General features: G+C 41.3%; 1 protein-coding gene across 1 annotated transcript; it reads right to left on the bottom strand.

Moving 5' to 3' along the window:
• Window positions 1-2,248: 2,248 nt before the first annotated feature.
• Window positions 2,249-17,099, bottom strand: LOC114562100 (vacuolar protein sorting-associated protein 4B). The gene is made up of 11 exons (XM_028588356.1): window positions 16,897-17,099; window positions 15,199-15,310; window positions 14,919-15,063; window positions 9,745-9,803; window positions 9,474-9,593; window positions 9,242-9,398; window positions 7,867-8,015; window positions 7,125-7,206; window positions 5,837-6,056; window positions 2,606-2,746; window positions 2,249-2,524 (listed from the first exon to the last, which is right to left on the bottom strand). Exons 1-11 carry the CDS (start codon window positions 16,915-16,917, stop codon window positions 2,423-2,425), a joined length of 1,308 nt encoding a protein of 435 aa, XP_028444157.1. The 5' UTR covers window positions 16,918-17,099; the 3' UTR covers window positions 2,249-2,422.
• Window positions 17,100-17,340: the final 241 nt, after the last annotated feature.

Here is a 17,340-nt window from a genome sequence, read left to right as displayed (position 1 = left end):
AACCTCTATATATGGGCGCCCGCTAGTCTGGCTATCACCAGACCGAGCTCAATCGTTTAAGATTGAACATTAGTCTGGGGAGTCTGCTCTGTATTTTCTACTGCACAAGAGGGCATAGTTCAAATGACTCTGTACGCAATTGGATAGTCCTTCAACCAATCAGACCAACCATCTGGGTGACGTACTTTTAGGGTTGCTGCACTTCGGTGGCCGCCATGTTGAATGTAAACAAGAAGCTGCTTGACGCTTCTCTATCGTCATCGTGTTAAACCCGCCAATAGCGCGTCAGGTGAATACGCCAGTTTTTGATTGGTTCCCGCAGATTTGTAACGGAAGCAGGATAGACAAATGTACAGGTTTCCAGCCTGAGCTGCAGGGAGAAATCAAATCACCGGCAGATTGGGCTGGATTTACCCAGTCTAGGCGCCCGCTCTACCAACTGAGCTATCCGGGCACCCACACACATTGTAGCACTTTGAGGTTCCATCCGTTTGGTGGATCCTGGTTGTGATGGATGTCTGTTTTCACCACCACAAATAAGTCTATGTACTGTATGAGGAAACACTAGCATTTACACAATGTGCAAATGTACACAATCACTCCTCCTAACTAATATTTGCATGCATTATTTATGATCATTGTTTTCATTGGCAGCTGTTGAATCATACTTTTCATTTCATTTGAAATGTTTGGATGGATATTTTGGTTTTCATTTCAGTAGCCTCGGTACGGTCTACACAAATGCAAATCAGGCCAATCAGCCTCTAGAGATTCAGTTACATTTCAATTGGCCTAGGCTTTTGTTTTCACTCCAAATGACTTGAATGTTGTCAGATTTTTCCATTATTCATGTTCGTCATGACTACATTTATTCACTTTGAATAGCAACTTCTGCTACATAGAAAACCTTTTTGGTCTGCTCTTCAAATATACTGCATATCATTATTAATGGCCTTTGGATGTTTAAGACTTTTTCCAAATCATTTCAGCAAATGATCAGCTTTGTGTAAGCAGCGTTACATTAATGTCATTTTCTACAGGTCTAAAATATGTAGAACAGTTAACTAAGAGATGTATTTTAACATATAATCAAAAATAACAAAGTTAATTATGACTCGTGTTGTTTTGTTTCGTGTTTATTTAACCCTGAGACTTTCGTTCACAGAACATGTCGTGTAGGATACAACAAAAGTGCAAATGACCCCCTTAACTAGGTTTAATGATATAACCAGTAAGAACCTCTAAACCCCCCCAAAAAAACATATATATGAATATAGACATATTTCAAACCCACTGAGCATATTGACAGGATCTATGAGTAATTCTGAACATACAGTAACCCACTACCAAGGACTGAAAGTTAAAACTGTATAAGTGTAGAAAATTTATGTATAGACAAATTTAGAAATGCTTTTAAAAAAATCAATATTGTATATTTTATGTTTCCTGTAAGATGGAATGACTCAATAGAAACCCAAAAGGCCCTGAAGCTGTTGACAACTTTGTATATAGAGAAATAAAAATAACCAGTAAAAGGTTATTTACATATTTAAAAGAGAGTGAGCATTCTTACATTTTAAAGTATGAATTCTCATTCTAAAAGCCAACCCCCCACAACGGATTCTGTTACAGTGCAATAAAATCCCCATTAGACCATACTAAGAGGTATATAGTGTTGAAAATGTGCATTTACCCAGTGTAGCATCGCCATCTACTGTACATATGTGTGATGGAGGTAAGGCTGTTCAAACAAGTAGAGATTATTATCACTTTAAAACAATTTAACATACAAGTAAAAGAAATATTAAACGCTACAAAAGTGTAGATGTAAACATGAGCATCAGTGGATTGACAAATTAGTGATAAATAGCGCTGAAACAGTTGATTAATTGATTGGCCAAAACGTCATCAATTAAGATAGATTATCGATTAATAATTTTAGTCAATTATCCAGTTAAAAAATCATCATCTGAAATTGTTACCTTTTAATATACGCTTGTTTTCTGTTACTTCACATCATAAAATCATGGGCATTTTTGACTGCTAATCATATTAACTAAGAACTTTAGTTAATGAATTATGTTTTTTTTTTATAAATATCTAATACTAATTTGCTTTACATAGTTAAAGACATTTCCACCATAAATTGATGCAGAAAAAAATTCCTAGAATGCATGATATGAAGTGTCTGACATGCTCAAAATTTCAATTTTGCTCAAAAGTAGAGATCTCAATACCCCAACCACCCCCTTGCCACTCAAAAAAAAAAACTTTAGTTAAGCCCTTGGGCTCCAGTAACCTGTGATGGTCATTTTCCAACATTTTTGACACACAAAAATTTATCAAATAATCACAAGCATAATCGACATAGACAATAATCGCCTGTTGCACTCTTATTAACGAGTAGAGAGACTGAGTGTTATTAGCCTTCTTGACCAAAATCCTCCGTAAACTTCTTCAGCTTCTCCAAGTCCTGCTCGTTGACTGTGGGCTTGGTGTTTGTCAGTGACCTCAGCATGTCGGGCTGCACGGAAAACATCACACAGGTCACAACACATGCTGATTAACACTGATCAACGTTAACGCATTGGACGTCTTTTCTTACCATGGACACGACTGCCTCTAGGAGTTTCTCCGAGGGAACGTCCATCCACGTCATCTTTATGGCGTTGGGATCACCCGGCGAACACGGAGTCAGGAGGTCTTCCACCACGACGTCGGGATTCTTCCATGATGACCCGCGGACCTTAATTGGTGTGCGTTTGTGTGTGGATGGACAGAAATTAGAACACAAAGAAACATAAGTAGTTCCGAAACTGTTGTAATGTCTCAGTTGGACAGATTCATACAGTTGTACAGGCTAGTTTAGGCTGAGAACGAGGAACTACTCTAACTTTTTTTCAATGAATAATGTCTCCCAATAAGTGAACTCTCTTGTTAAAGAAAATAATTTATTTGTTTGTTCATTTTTTGTTTGTAAGAACTTAAAAACCCAACAAGAGCAATGGAGATAACTAGGGCTGGGCATCATTCAAAATCTTTTCATCCGGTGCCAATTTCGATACCGCATATTCGATGCCGGTTCCTAACGATACTTTTTTCGATACCATATGTTTTAAAATCCATTTCAACATCAACAAAAATACATTAAACACAAAACTTTTATTTTCCAACTTAATTGTGAATTAAAACAGTTATCAAAATGTAAAAATGCTGGTAACACTGCTCACTCAGAATAACATTAATAAAGTTGCCTTGCCTTACAAGCTCAGCCTGTCAGGATCTGAATCATCAGGGCAGAGAAACCACCGTTGTGCCTGCTTGTCTAAGAGGAAGTGTAACGTCAACAGCACCGCGACTGCCTTTGGCTCGCAATTAATATCACATCACCGCAAACGCTGTGTAAGTTTGAAAAACTAACCACACTTGAAACCCCTTTATTGGCATCGCTGTGACTTCAACAAAACTACAGAGCTGACGACGTAGTTTACTCGGTCCGCACCTCTGTGTGTGTGTGTGTGTGTGTGTGTGTGTGTGTGTGTGTGTGTGTGTGTGTGTGTGTGTGTGTGTGTGTGTGTGTCGGTTGGAGCTATGCTCTCTGTCAATATGCAGAGAGGACATATAAGCTTGCGCTTACGCGTTCAGACGCTTTTGGAACAGAAATTTGGCACCGAAAGATTAATAATTTTTCGATACTCCTAGGATCGGATAATTTTTTCCGGTGCAATAAAAGTATCCATGTTCGGTGCCCAGCCCTAGAGATAACCGCAGCGATTTAAAAAAACAAGAGTCTACAGATGTGCTAGCTGCTCTGTGAGGCTGGATTAGGCACAGCAGTGCTTTGAGCTAAATGTCAGTGTTGGGACCGGAGCAGTGTGGTTAAACACTATCTGTTAAACAAAGACCTCAGAGCACGTGGCCTCTGGAACAAAGGAAACCACATGAGGCAGGCCACAGGCCCTCCTTAAACAAAGACATGCGGCCTCCGTGGAAACTTAAGAGCCTAAAAGTCACACCTACAGACAGTGTAGTTCACACCTTCAAGAACTCTGATTCCCGATTGGTCAGGGGTCCCTGAACGCAGCAGGGGTCCGTGCCCGAAGATATAAAATACCCTGGTCACTCTCTCCTCATTGTCATCCGCTGTATCGGACTATTTTTCCAGTGGACTATTTTTGCAGAAGAGAAAATGACGTTTCTCTACAAGAAAATCGGACAACACGGACACCGCTTTTCTTCTGAAGTCAACGTAACTTGTCACCCGCTGCCTTTGGGGAGAGAAACGTTTTATTTTAGAAATAGGTGTGTGTTATTAACGTCGGTACCCGCTAATTCTGCAACTTTGTTACAACATTGAATGTGATTGATTAATAGGTGCTACTGGTGCACGTCTGACTATTAATCCGACTGGGACCACCGGGTCCAATTTATCGCTGTGAAAGTACTGGATCACGGTACTTGTTGATGATGTTGTGTTGGATACTGGAGCTTGTTTCAAACTGTAATTGCTGCACTGCCAATCTCCCGCCGCGGAGAAGTTCAGTTACTGTACTAAGTGAGATAATAAACCTTCCATTTGTCATTCGGACCACAGCGCCGCGACGTAACGAGAACGTTACCTCGTGGCCCTGTGTAGACAAAGGGACCGGTTATCGCGCGAAAAGTCAGCTATTAGCTCGCCAGAGGCAGAGTAATAAACATCCCCTCGTTGGCCAACTTCTCAGGCCCCTGCCATAACGTCAAGTTAGACCAGAGTCCTGAGTGAACGAGAGGGTTGGTTATTATCAGAACCTCCAAAATCAAGATCCCAAGTGGTGTTCTCTCTCTAAAGTGTGCTTTCTTTCCTCTTTTACACACTAAACCTAACACACATACATTAGCTAACCCTACCCCATAGTCACGTGGTGTGCAACCAAGCTTCACTACCCGCCACATAAATAGCCTTTGTGTATCTTCCTTGAGTAGCCATTTTTCGCCTTGCGCTAAAAACTACAAAGAGCCTTACAGCTCGCGGTGTTGCATCCGCCATCTTGATCTTGCGGCTTAGCTACCCACGTGAACTCGTCTCTCTCTCTCTCTCTCTCTCTCTTTCTCTACCTACCTACCTCAACAAGTATATTTGGTTTATTGATTGAACAACTATTGATTGACAATAATTTGGAAGTTAAATAAATTTTATTATACTTTAAAGAGCAGTTGTTTGTGATTATTTGTGTATCTGTTGTAATAACAGCTGGTTGAACAGGTCAGCGCTCGAATTTCACCCGTCCCGTTCACTTTACAAATATGAGATAAATTAATCAAATTAATTCCCACCTATGGGACTGTTTTCACAGTTCAGTTATTGGTCCCTGATTCCAGGGTGGTGCCCCGTTTTTTACTGTTTGTCAATTACTCATATTCATAACTTTATTAATATTGATAAAACATCTTTGATAAATTGCCAATAATTGAATCTGTACCTTTTACCAATTCCCAACATCAGCATGCTAACATGCTCACAATGACAAATGCTAACATACTTCATGTTTACAATCTTATTAGTTAAGCATGCTAACATTTGCTAATTAGCACAAAACACAACAGCTGAGGTTAATGAGAATGTCACTAGTTTGGGAGGTATTTAGTTGGAAACGAACAAAAAGTACTGGACAAAATTAAAATGTTAACCTGATGATAAATTAAGGGATTATAGTACAGATTATAGGGGCGTGCATATGTTTATCAAATTATAATGCAATCCTTCCAATACGTGATGAGACATCTGTCTTATTTTGGAACATATTTTCCTGCTCAAGTGCTGTCTTTTGTCAAGTGCAGTTTCTTTTTTTTTTACCTTTTTGAAGTGAGTGGCTGACTGCACCTTCCTGACAGGCTGCATGAGGGCGTCCCTCACGATAACGCTGATGTCCGCCCCTGAGTAGCCCTCGGTCTTGTCGCCCAGAGTGATGAAGTCGGCCTCCGTCAGCTCGTTGGGGGTGGAGCCCAGATGCAGTTTGAACATGAAGGAGCGGGCGTGCTTTTCGGGCAGAGGAATGTAGATTCGCTTTTCAAACCTAAGACACACAAAAGATTCAATCGTTACCCCTTAAAGTTTCCCTCGAAGCCCTTGAACGTTTCTGAGAACTTTTCATCTTTTCCAGTGGCAGGAGATAAGGGAACTGATGTTTTCACTACAGAAAAGATGGTAGAGTGTGAGACTGTGTGGTGCCTTGTGGCACTCCAGCAACAATGTTCATTTGGTCTAATTAGAAGTTTTTGACTCTAACTAAAATAGAATGCAACCTGACAGACGTGTAATAAAACTAGTTTAAGACCATGCCTCAGAGGTCTACTCTTTTTTTTCCCCCTCAAATTGATAAGAAGGTTATGTCGGCCACATGAGGAATTCCAAGTAATGACAACAAAACTGTCGGTGCGTCCACATAATAGAAGCCTTCCGTGATTGAGCACCACCCCTCCATGCAGTTGCTTGTAGCCAAGGAGGACACGGAGGATTACAAAACATGAGACACTGGACGACACATTCTTCTGAACATAGTCATACTGAGAAATACAGAGAGAGTTGTTTGGAGCTGATAGTCTTATTTAGCAATATGACTTGAATGTAACAGACGTTAATTAATATCAAAAAGGTACGCGCTAAAGCTTTAGGAATAATAATCAAGAATTGTCATTTGCGATTCTATCCTTGCACTTTTTAAAGAGAACATAGTCATTATTTTTTTGTTTATATCCTCGACATTCCACTTCCGGGACTGCTCCGTTGCAGACAGAAATTCCGCCAGATTTCACTCATTTAGGCCAGATATCCGTTGCCTTGGGCATTCTTTGTGTTGGTGATCTAAACTGAGTTTTCTGTTGCATGACTAAAACAACCTTTAAACATTCCACCAAAACAAGTTCCTTCCCAAGGCTATTTTGCAGCGGCACTGCAGCTTTTCCCGTTACTTAGCACCGCCCAAGACAATTGTGATTGGTTTAAAGAAATGCCAATAAACCAGAGCACGTTTTTCTCCCATCCCGGGAATACAGTTTGGACTAGCCAGACCCTCCTCCGCAGCGCTGTGGAGGAAGGTCTGGCAGAGCGAGACCATTATTTTTACACAGTAGGTGAAACTAACCTCCTCCTGATTGCAGAGTCCAGTGTCCATGGTATGTTTGTGGCTCCGAGGACCAGGATCCCCTCATTATCGTTTCCAACGCCTGAGAGGAGGAGGACATTTTTTTTACACTTCATAAACAAACTACTGCTATTCAGATTCAGATCCCGAGCAGGGGCGATTCTTGGATCAGACCTTAAGGGGGCTCAGCCCCCAATGAGAATGTGACACAGATACAGTGACATGTTATTGTTAACCCCCCCTGCTAAATCAGTAATTTCATTATCTGATCATCTCTGAGCGAGCTACTGAACAACAACGTCAGCTAACGTTTTTTTAACACTATGATAGAACCTTACACTATAAGTCACAGTAAGAACAACCAATTTGACACAATGTTCTAACATTCAGCAATTTTAGTTGCTTACGTTTCAATTTGGGTTCTAATCTGCGCCATGAAATGACCAACTTCTTCTCTCGGGACTACCAACGTTAAACTTCACACCCACACTCCTGCTCTCCCTCTGACAGATCAGATAGAGACTCAGCCAAAGGCAGGAGTCTGGCACAACCTCTTCCGATTGGCCAAAACTAGGTTTCTGTTAAATCCTAACTGTTTGTCCTCTGTCACTAACAGACAAGTTCACAAACTCTAACTTTAAGCTTTTTTCAAAAGGTGGGGCTGAGATGAAATTTAAATTTAAAAAGGGTCTAAAATCGCCCACGAATCAGAGTTATTTTAAGGTTGTCTCTTCTCGCTCACCTTGCATCTGGACAAGGAACTCCGTCTTGATTCTGCGCGCTGCTTCACTCTCGTTCTCGCTCCTGGAGCCGCAGAGGGAGTCGATCTCGTCGATGAAAATGATGGATGGCTTGTGTTCTCGGGCTAAAGTGAACAGGCTCTTCACCAGCCTGGAGAGAGAGACACAGTAGATGTTTATTGTCCGTTTATCGTATTCCCAGTCTTATCGTCGTGTAAAGCAGAGATCTTCAACGGGGGGACCTCAAAGTTACTGCAGGGGGAGGCCTCCAAATTATGGTATGATGTATCATAATTTGTATAATGTTTTAAAAGTTTTGTCAAAAAATAAAATGTGAATTTTGAACATGAATCCAACATATTATTAGCAAATATAAATTGGCCTATTTATGAAAAAAAAAAAAAAAACACATTGATGATCGGCTTGATGGCCTATAGGTAAGGTAGTCACTAAGGTAGCCATCCACAGATACGGTTCATCCTAAGGATTTACGTACCACATGTATGCTTAACATTAAACATGATTTATAAAATCATGCCAACAATTATTTTATTAGCTTAGTATTCTATGCACTAAAAAAGGTATGTATAAAGGCTTTAGGCCGCCAACACGTTATTGCAGCCCCAGTTTAATATGCTACTTCATTTTATACAATATATGTAGTAGGGGGTCCCTGCTCCGTCTCTCTCAGTTAAGGAGTCCTTGGCTTAAACTGCTCATATTATGCTCATTTTCAGGTTCAGAATTGTATTTAGAGGTTATATCACAATAGGTTTACATGGTTTAATTTTCAAAAAACACCATATTTTTGTTGTATTGCACATTGCTGCAGCTCCTCTTTTCACCCTGTGTGTTGAGCTCTCTGTTTTAGCTACAGAGTGAGGCATCTTCTATTTCATCTTTGCTGGGAGTCGCACATGCGCAGTAGCTAGGTAAGGACTACTAGCCAGTCAGAAGCAGAATATGAGGGCGTGCCCTGACAGTAGCTAGGTAAGGACTACTACCCAGTCAGAAGCAGAGTATGAGGGCGTGCCCTGACAGTACCTAGGTAAGGACTACTAGCCAGTCAGAAGCAGAGTATGAGGGCGTGCCACGCTAGCAGCTAGGCGAGCATTATAACGTGTGTTCCAAAGTGACCACGTTTGTCTCTGAAGTAAAGGCTGGACTACAATAGAGCTGTTTGGAGCAGTTTGTGAACAGTGTTTTCTGTTGGAGATGGTAAGTGCCTTTGGGGTGGACTTTGGGTTTTTTCACTTTGTAAACCTATAACATGCACAAAAAAATATATATAACACAATAAAGGAAAGGGGAAAAAAGCATAATATGAGCACTTTAAAAAACGTTGACGACCCCTGGCGTAAAGAACCCGGGCCTCACTTTTCGCTTTCCCCCAACCACTTGGACACAAGGTCCGAGGAGGAGATGGAGAAGAAGGTGGAGTTGTTGGCTTCTGTGGCCACCGCCTTGGCCAGGTAGGATTTCCCTGTTCCTGGAGGGCCAAACAGAAGGATCCCCCGCCAAGGAGTTCGCTTTCCTACACAGACAGACACTGTATTAGAAAAATAAAATTCATTTTCAGGAGGTTTAAGAGGTCTCTTGTTTTCAGTACCTTTGAACAGATGAGGGAATTTGATGGGCAGGATCACGGCTTCTTTTAAGGCTTCTTTGGCACCCTCAAGTCCAGCTACATCGTCCCACTTAATGTTTGGCTTTTCCATGACAATGGCACCTGAAAAAGGGATGGGTTTAATAAACACTTTATAGATCAAATCATTCATTATTTTCAGAAATGTCATGCAATGATGATGATGTGTTGCACGTCATATTTAACTGCTGCATCTGCCTCTATGTTCTTTCAATGCAGTGACGGCGTCATTCACCTGAGAGTTGATTTTCAAACTTCTTTTTCTCTGCGTCGTCCCCGTCACCATTTTCATCCCTGAAATGAAATGACAACAGTCCACCACGTGATTTATTGGCACTTTAATAAACAGTGATTTGTATGGTATGCACTATTGATTCTGCAGATCCCCTAGTTTCCCTATCATTTCTTAGAAAGAAACAGATATGACACTGCACATTCTTAGGAAGGTCACTGAAAAAGTTTCTGTAATGGGTTCTATTTATAAGTATTCATTTGGTGCACTTTGAATTAAATAATTTCATTGATTAAAGCATGAAAAAAAATGCCAAGTTTGTCTGCAGGAAGTTTTAACAATGGATCTCTGTCAGTTATTCCAGTCATTACGATTTCAGCCGTTCTTTCAAGTCAAATCAAACAACTTCTTTTAAACTTAAAAAGGTTCTTTTTTTTTTTTTTACCAATAGTAATGCTATGGAGCAATGTTTTTATGAATGGCTTCCCATTTTTCCTCTTGTGCATAAACATGGTTGAAACAGTTTCAAACTGTTTAATAAATTGGCTTTCAAAAATAATTTATGCAGGCACACGCACACACACACACACACACACACACACACACACACTTCAGCCCAAGATTCTTTATTCTGGGAGATGGTTCAGTCCTAAGTGGGATAGATAAGCACATAAGAAGCTGGGTCCAGATTAGTTTAATGATAGCCAGACAGGATGGAGGAATGAAGGGGTGCCGTCAATCAAGGAGTGGGCTTGTAAGATGGCTAGGGTGGGGGTGTTTGAAAAAAAAAAGTCATATAAAACGGTTTGCTAGACTGGATGTCTATACTAGAAAATGGGGAAAGCACCTGAGCTTTCTGGAGGGCTCCTAAGAAGCTTTGTGTTGGGGACAGACATGTATGATGGGCTTATGGAGTTGTCATTTATACATATGCTTATTTGGTTTTATTTTATGAGGACTATGGTTAACTGCTCCTCAGATCTCTGCAGGGTAAATCCAGACAGCTAGCTAGACTATCTGTCCAATCGGAGTTTTCTGTTGCACGACTAAAACTACTTTTGAACGTACACATGTTCCACCAAAACAAGTTACTTCCTGAAGCTATTTAGCAGTAACCTGAATCCGCCAGATAGATCGCTTCGCATTTGCTCGGCATATCCATCTGGGAACTTTCCGTTGGAGAACTTTTGGAAGGGGTGAAAATACTGGTTAGCTGATTGGATAAACCATCTGTCTATCACCTATTGGTGATAGACGGGCCAAATCAACCAATCAGATGCACAAAGCATATGAAAATACAACCACAAGCCCGCCCCTGCTGCTGCAGGCAAAGCATAGCAACATGTCGGTAAAGGATATTTGCCGTTTGTGTAACGAGAATTTAGGAATAAAAGGCACCATTTCAGGTTCCCGGACCGCTGTCTGAAAATACTGGTTAGCTGATTGGATAAACCATCTGTCTATCACCACCTAACTCGCCTCAAAACCAACGCTGATTGGCCCGGTCGTTTGGCTAACAGCTCCAAATTTTCTCTATCTCAAGATGCCAGACTGATCTGCGAGGGGAGAACTGGAGCTCGCGAGATCAGGACGGTCTCACGAGGCTATTTAGCAGAGGCACCGCGGCTCCGTCCGGCGCTTAGCACCGCCGGAGATTATTGTGATTGGTTTAAAGAAATGCCAATAAACCAAAGCACGTTTTTCTCCCATCCAAGAATGCTGTGTCGACTAGCCAGACCCTCCTCCGCAGCACTGTGGAGGAAGGTCTGGCAATGCGAGAATAGTGGGATATTAGTCTATATCCTTGACGTTCCACTTCAGGGATTGCTCCAGTGCTGCAGGAAATTCCGCCAGATGCATGTATGTCTGTTAACTTCCTCTTAGCCTGACAAGCCAGACCCACATCAAGATGTTGGGTCTGGGAACACACCAGTGGCAGGGCTCAATCCGAGGGGCGGGATAAACAGTTGTCTTTCAAATTCCCTCTGCACGCAATAGGATAGCGCTACAACCAACCAGAGCAACGAAGAAGGTAGCAAAGCTAGTTCCTAGATTAAACTTTTGCTGTATCTGGTCGGCAAAACTCTGAACGCATCTTCCTTTTTTAAGGCCGGTTACACACTGGATGCGTCGCGCGAGCGTGTCAGCTGCGTGGCGTGTCCGTTTATATTTTGGCTCCAGTGTTAACAGGTTAGAGCTTACACACTGCCTGTGTGACACGTGCGTCTCAGGCGTGGCTCTAGCCCCGCTGAAAACACGCGGATGCTAGAAATCCAACCAACGCCTATTTTTCATGTGATACGCAAGTGTGTTGGAAGCGTTTCCAGGCAAAATAGAATAGGAAAAGATGTTTATATGTCGTTTAGACACGAATACATATCAATAATTGACATGTTTGAAAGTCTCTAGGTTTTGACATAAATGCTGATAGAAATGTAATAAAAAAAAATACTGCAAATATTGCACCTGTCAATACAGAACTAAATATTCTGTAGCCTATTTTGCCGTCAATACTGCCGATGTTGTCTTTTCTGTAATTAGATCAGTATATATTTGTTTAACATGGTATTTCATTTTATCAATGGGAAACATACATGTGTACAGACAAGGCTAGCATCAGCCGCCACAAGTTTATATGGTGTAACGGTTTACTTTTCTTACAAAGATAATACTTGAAGTGCAGGATAAATCTCTTGCTGTCTGTCGACGTGCAATAAATATTGAAAGTTATGTACGTTAAACACCTGTCTGTTCTACTCATTTCAACTGACTTGTGAAAACTGCTAAAAAAAATCCAAATTCTTTGACATATAGCAACTTTTTTTTTTTTTTTAAAGTAACGCAAATAGTTACTTTCCCTGGTAACGAGTTACTTTTATTATAGAGTAATTCAGTTACTAACTCAGTTACTTTTTTGAACAAGTAGTGAGTAACTATAACTAATTACTTTTTTAAAGTAACGTTCCCAACACTGCACGCCACGCAGGCAGTGTGCAACCGGCCTAAGAATGACTTCAGTGCCGTTCTTTGTTCTTTTCTCAAAGAAAAGTTTAACTCCAAGTCTCCAGAGTCGCGGCCAAAGCCGATTCGAAAGACCGCTGTTCCCAGCAGCAGCAGCCATAAGCCCGCCCACCGACTCTATACACCATGTGATTGGCCTGACTAGAGTTTGGTTTTTCCAGCTCGCAAGCCAACAGGGAGTTGCTAGACTGACCCTGGCTGCAAATCACATTTGCTGCCGCTAGGATGCGTCTAGATTTGTAGGCTACCTTCCTCTTTTTTCTTTGTGTTGGAATTTTATACTCTGGTGGATTTACAGTGCATACGGAAAGTATTCACAGAGCTTCACTTTTTCCACATTTTGTTATGTTACAGCCTTATTCCAAAATGGATTAAATTAATTTTTTTCCTCAAAATTCTACACACAATACCATAATGAAAACATGAAAAACGTTTTTTTTTTATGTTTGCAAATTTATTAGAAATAAAGAACGAAAATATAATATGTACGTAAGTATTCACATCCTTTGCTCAATACTTTGTTGTGGCACCTTTGGCAGCAATTACAGCCTCAAGTCTTTTGGAATATGAAGCCACAAGCTTGGCACACCTATCTTTGGCCAGTTTCACCCATTCCTCTTTACAGAACCTCTCGAGTTCCATCAGGTTCGATGTGGAGTGTCGGTGCACAGCCATTTTCAGATCCCTCCGGAGATGTTCAATGGGATTCAAGTCTGGGCTATGGCTGGGCCACTCTAGGACATTCACAGAGTCCTGAAGCCACTCCTTCGATATCTTGGCTGTGTGCTTAGGGTTGTTGTCCTGTTGAAAGATGAACTGTCACCCCAGTCTGAGGTAAAGAGTGCTCTGGAGCAGGGTTTCTTCCAGGATGTCGCTGTACATTGCTGCAGTCTTCTTTCCCTCAATCCTGACTAGTCTCCCAGTTCCTGCCGCTGAAAAACATTCCCACAGCATGATGCTGCCACCACCATGCTTCACTGTAGGGATGGTATTGGCCAGGTGATCCTCCAAACATAACGCTTGGCATTCACGCCAAAGAGTTCAATCTTTGTCTCATCAGATCAGAGAATTTTGTTTCTCATGGTCTGAGAGTCTTTCAGGTGCCTTTTGGCAAACTCCAGGCAGGCTGCCATGTGCCTTTTACTAAGGAGTGGCTTCTGTCTGGCCACTCTACCATACAGGCCTGATTGGTGGAGTGCTGCAGCAATGATCGTCCTTCTGGAAGGTTCTCCTCTCTCCACAGGGGAATCCTGGAGCTCTGTCAGAGTGACCATCGGTTTATTGGTCACCTCACTAACTAAAGCCCTTCTCCCCCGATCACTCAGTTTAGAGGGACGGACAGCTCTAGGACGAATCCTGGTGGTTACAAACTCATTGGGACCTTTAAAGCAGCAGAATTTTTTTCTGTACCCTTCCCCAGATGTGTGCCTCGAGACAATCCTGTCTCGGAGGTCTACAGACAATTCCTTCGACTTCATGCTGGTTTTGTCTGACCTACACTGTTAACTGTGGGACCTTATATAGACAGGTGTGTGCCTTTCCAAATCATGTCCAATCAACGGAATTTACCACAGGTGGACTCCAATTAAGGTGTAGAAACATCTCAAGGCTGATCAGTGGAAAAAGAATGCACCCGAGCTCAATTTTGAGCTGGACTGCTAAGGCTGTGAATACTTATGTACAAGGGATTTCTTCGTTTTTTATTTTTAATAAATTTGCAAAAATCTTAAACTTTTTTTAAGTTGTCATTATGGAGTATTATATGTAGAATTTTTAGGAAAAAATTGAATTTAATCCATTTTGGAATAAGGCTGTAACATAACAAAATGTGGAAAAAGTGAAGTGCTGTGAATACTTTCCGTATGCACTGTATGAGGAATATGGTTAACTGCTCCTCAGATCTCTGCAGGGTCAATCCAGACAGCTAGCTAGACTATCTGTCCAATCTGAGTTTTCTCTCGCATGACTATTTAACAGCGGCTTCGTGCGGAGCTTAGCGCCACCCATGGCAATTGTGATTGGTTTAAAGAAATGCCAATAAACCAGAGCATGTTTTTCTCCCATCCCGGGAATGCTGTGTGAACTAGCCAGACCCTCCTCCGCTCCACAGCGTGTGGATGGTCTGGCAAAGCGAGACTAGTGGGATATTGACTCACCCTTTGTTGTCAGACTCTTTGACAGGTTTGGCCGGAGGACTCTTCTCCTTCTTCTTGAGATATTCCTTCAGCTGCTCGGCTCTGTCCAGGTAGTCGGCACACTTAGCTCTGATGCTCTGCGCCGCTCGGTCTCCCTGGGCCTCATCTGCAACACAGGAAGTAACTTAGATCATGGTGCTGGGTTGGATAGAAGTGATGTTTGAATTTTTTTTTTTTTTTTTTAAATCACACTATCACAATCACAATATTGTAAGAAATCAAACACGAATAGGCTCCTCACACTTGACAACATGAAGGAAGTATTGCACTGCATGCTGGTACAATTTGAGTGCCTCTTCGTAGTTTTTGGCTTTGTCCTCCGCTGCAGCTTTGCTGGCGAGATCTATAGCTTTCTGAGACAACACGAAGAAGAAGAATTCAGGAGACCACCTTGTCATATGGCACCCTTACATATCTTTATTTGTAGTTAACAATGTGTTTAAAGGTCCCATGGCATGGAAATTTCACTTTATGAGTTTTTTTAACATTAATATGAGTTCCCCCAGCCTGCTTATGGTCCCCCAGTGGCTAGAAATGGTGATAGGTGTAAACCGAGCCCTGGGTATCCTGCTCTGCCTTTGAGAAAATGAAAGCTCAGATGGGCCGATCTGGAATCTTCTCCTTATGAGGTCATAAGGGGAAAGGTTACCCCCCCCCCTTTCTCTGCTTTGCCCACCCAGAGAATTTGGCCCACCCATGAGAGAGAGAGAGACATCATGGCTTTCAAACAAGCAAAGTAGCAGTTGGTCAAGGCCACACCCCCACCCTCCATCTTGCCCCCCTCCTCAAGAGCTTAAGACACAGAAATGGCACATCCTAAGGAAAGCTCATTGTGGGACTGGCTCTAGTGTCTGTAATTCTGCACCAAGGCTAAATTTGGGGAAAGAGACTTCAGATACAGTATTAGGGGACCACTAAGGTCTATATAAAAGAGACTTCAGATACAGTATTAGGGGACCACTAAGGTCTATATAAAAGAGACTTCAGATACAGTATTAGGGGACCACTAAGGTCTATATAAAAGAGACTTCAGATACAGTATTAGGGGACCACTAAGGTCTATATAAAAGAGACTTCAGATACAGTATTAGGGGACCACTAAGGTCTATATAAAAGAGACTTCAGATACAGTATTAGGGGACCACTAAGGCCTATATAAAAGAGACTTCAGATACAGTATTAGAGGACCACTAAGGTCTATATAAAAGAGACTTCAGATACAGTATTAGGGGACCACTAAGGTCTATATAAAAGAGACTTCAGATACAGTATTAGGGGACCACTAAGGTCTATATAAAAGAGACTTCAGATACAGTATTAGGGGACCACTAAGGTCTATATAAAAGCATCCAAAGAGCACCATGTCATGGGACCTTTAAATGTGATCTGAAAAGTAACCCCTACCTATAGCTGTCAAATAAATGTAGTGGAGTAAAAAGTACAACGTTAAATTTAGAAGTAGAAAGTAGCATCAAATATCAAATGCTCAAATACTTAATAATACAAAACTGATCTTAAAAAAATGCTCAAATACTTAAGTACAGTAAAGGGCATCAAACCTTTCCTTAAGTAAAGTACTTAAGTTTATTACTTCGTTACTTTTCACCACTATAAATGGCTACCACAAGCCAAAGGGATTCTCAAATGTTGTTTTTAACTTATAACGTTAGCTAGCTGATCCTCCAAACATTACCAAACGATTAAAAAAAACTAATAAAGTTATTTATCATTACTTCTAAAGGCTGGTACCGAGTTAGTTCATCTTTATGTTCACATTTACGTACTTTCACATGCTGAATTAGCCATTTAAGATGAATAAAAGCGGACATTTCATCAAAAAGCAGACTGGTTTAACGTGTCTGTTGATGTCGCACACTCTTATGTAACTAACTAACTAACCAGGTAACGTTAGCTAACTTACTAAAAGTTTGTCACTCACCTGTAAATTACTACCGGCCATTAGCTTTAGATATGTCGGTCAAACTTTAACCCGTCGCTTTAGATACAACTGTAAACTATTTCTTCTTGTTAGCTGCTACTTTTGTTTCATTAACAACTACAATCATAAGGCTTGGTGCTTGGTTGTCTTTCTTCCGCATCAAGAAAAAGTTGACTGTCACTTCCGGGGTGGTCACGTGACAATGTTATTGTCCGGATGTCATCAGCTGCTGCGAGGTCATTTCACTGATGCTTTTGAAAACTAATACACTCATTTAAGGTACAGCTACTACACAGATGTACATATTTGGAGTGAGTTAGTTAACTTTGCAGGAAAAAAAACGGAAATTAAATGAATTCAAGCACAATAAAATTGAGTTACAGGTGTGGAAACAGGTGTACGTCTGAAAATACTGACCTCTGGGAGTATTAGGCATTAACACTA

This window comes from Perca flavescens, chromosome 9 (assembly GCF_004354835.1).
Source record: "Perca flavescens isolate YP-PL-M2 chromosome 9, PFLA_1.0, whole genome shotgun sequence".
NCBI lineage: Eukaryota > Metazoa > Chordata > Actinopteri > Perciformes > Percidae > Perca > Perca flavescens.
This window is presented reverse-complemented; position numbering and strand designations above follow the sequence as displayed.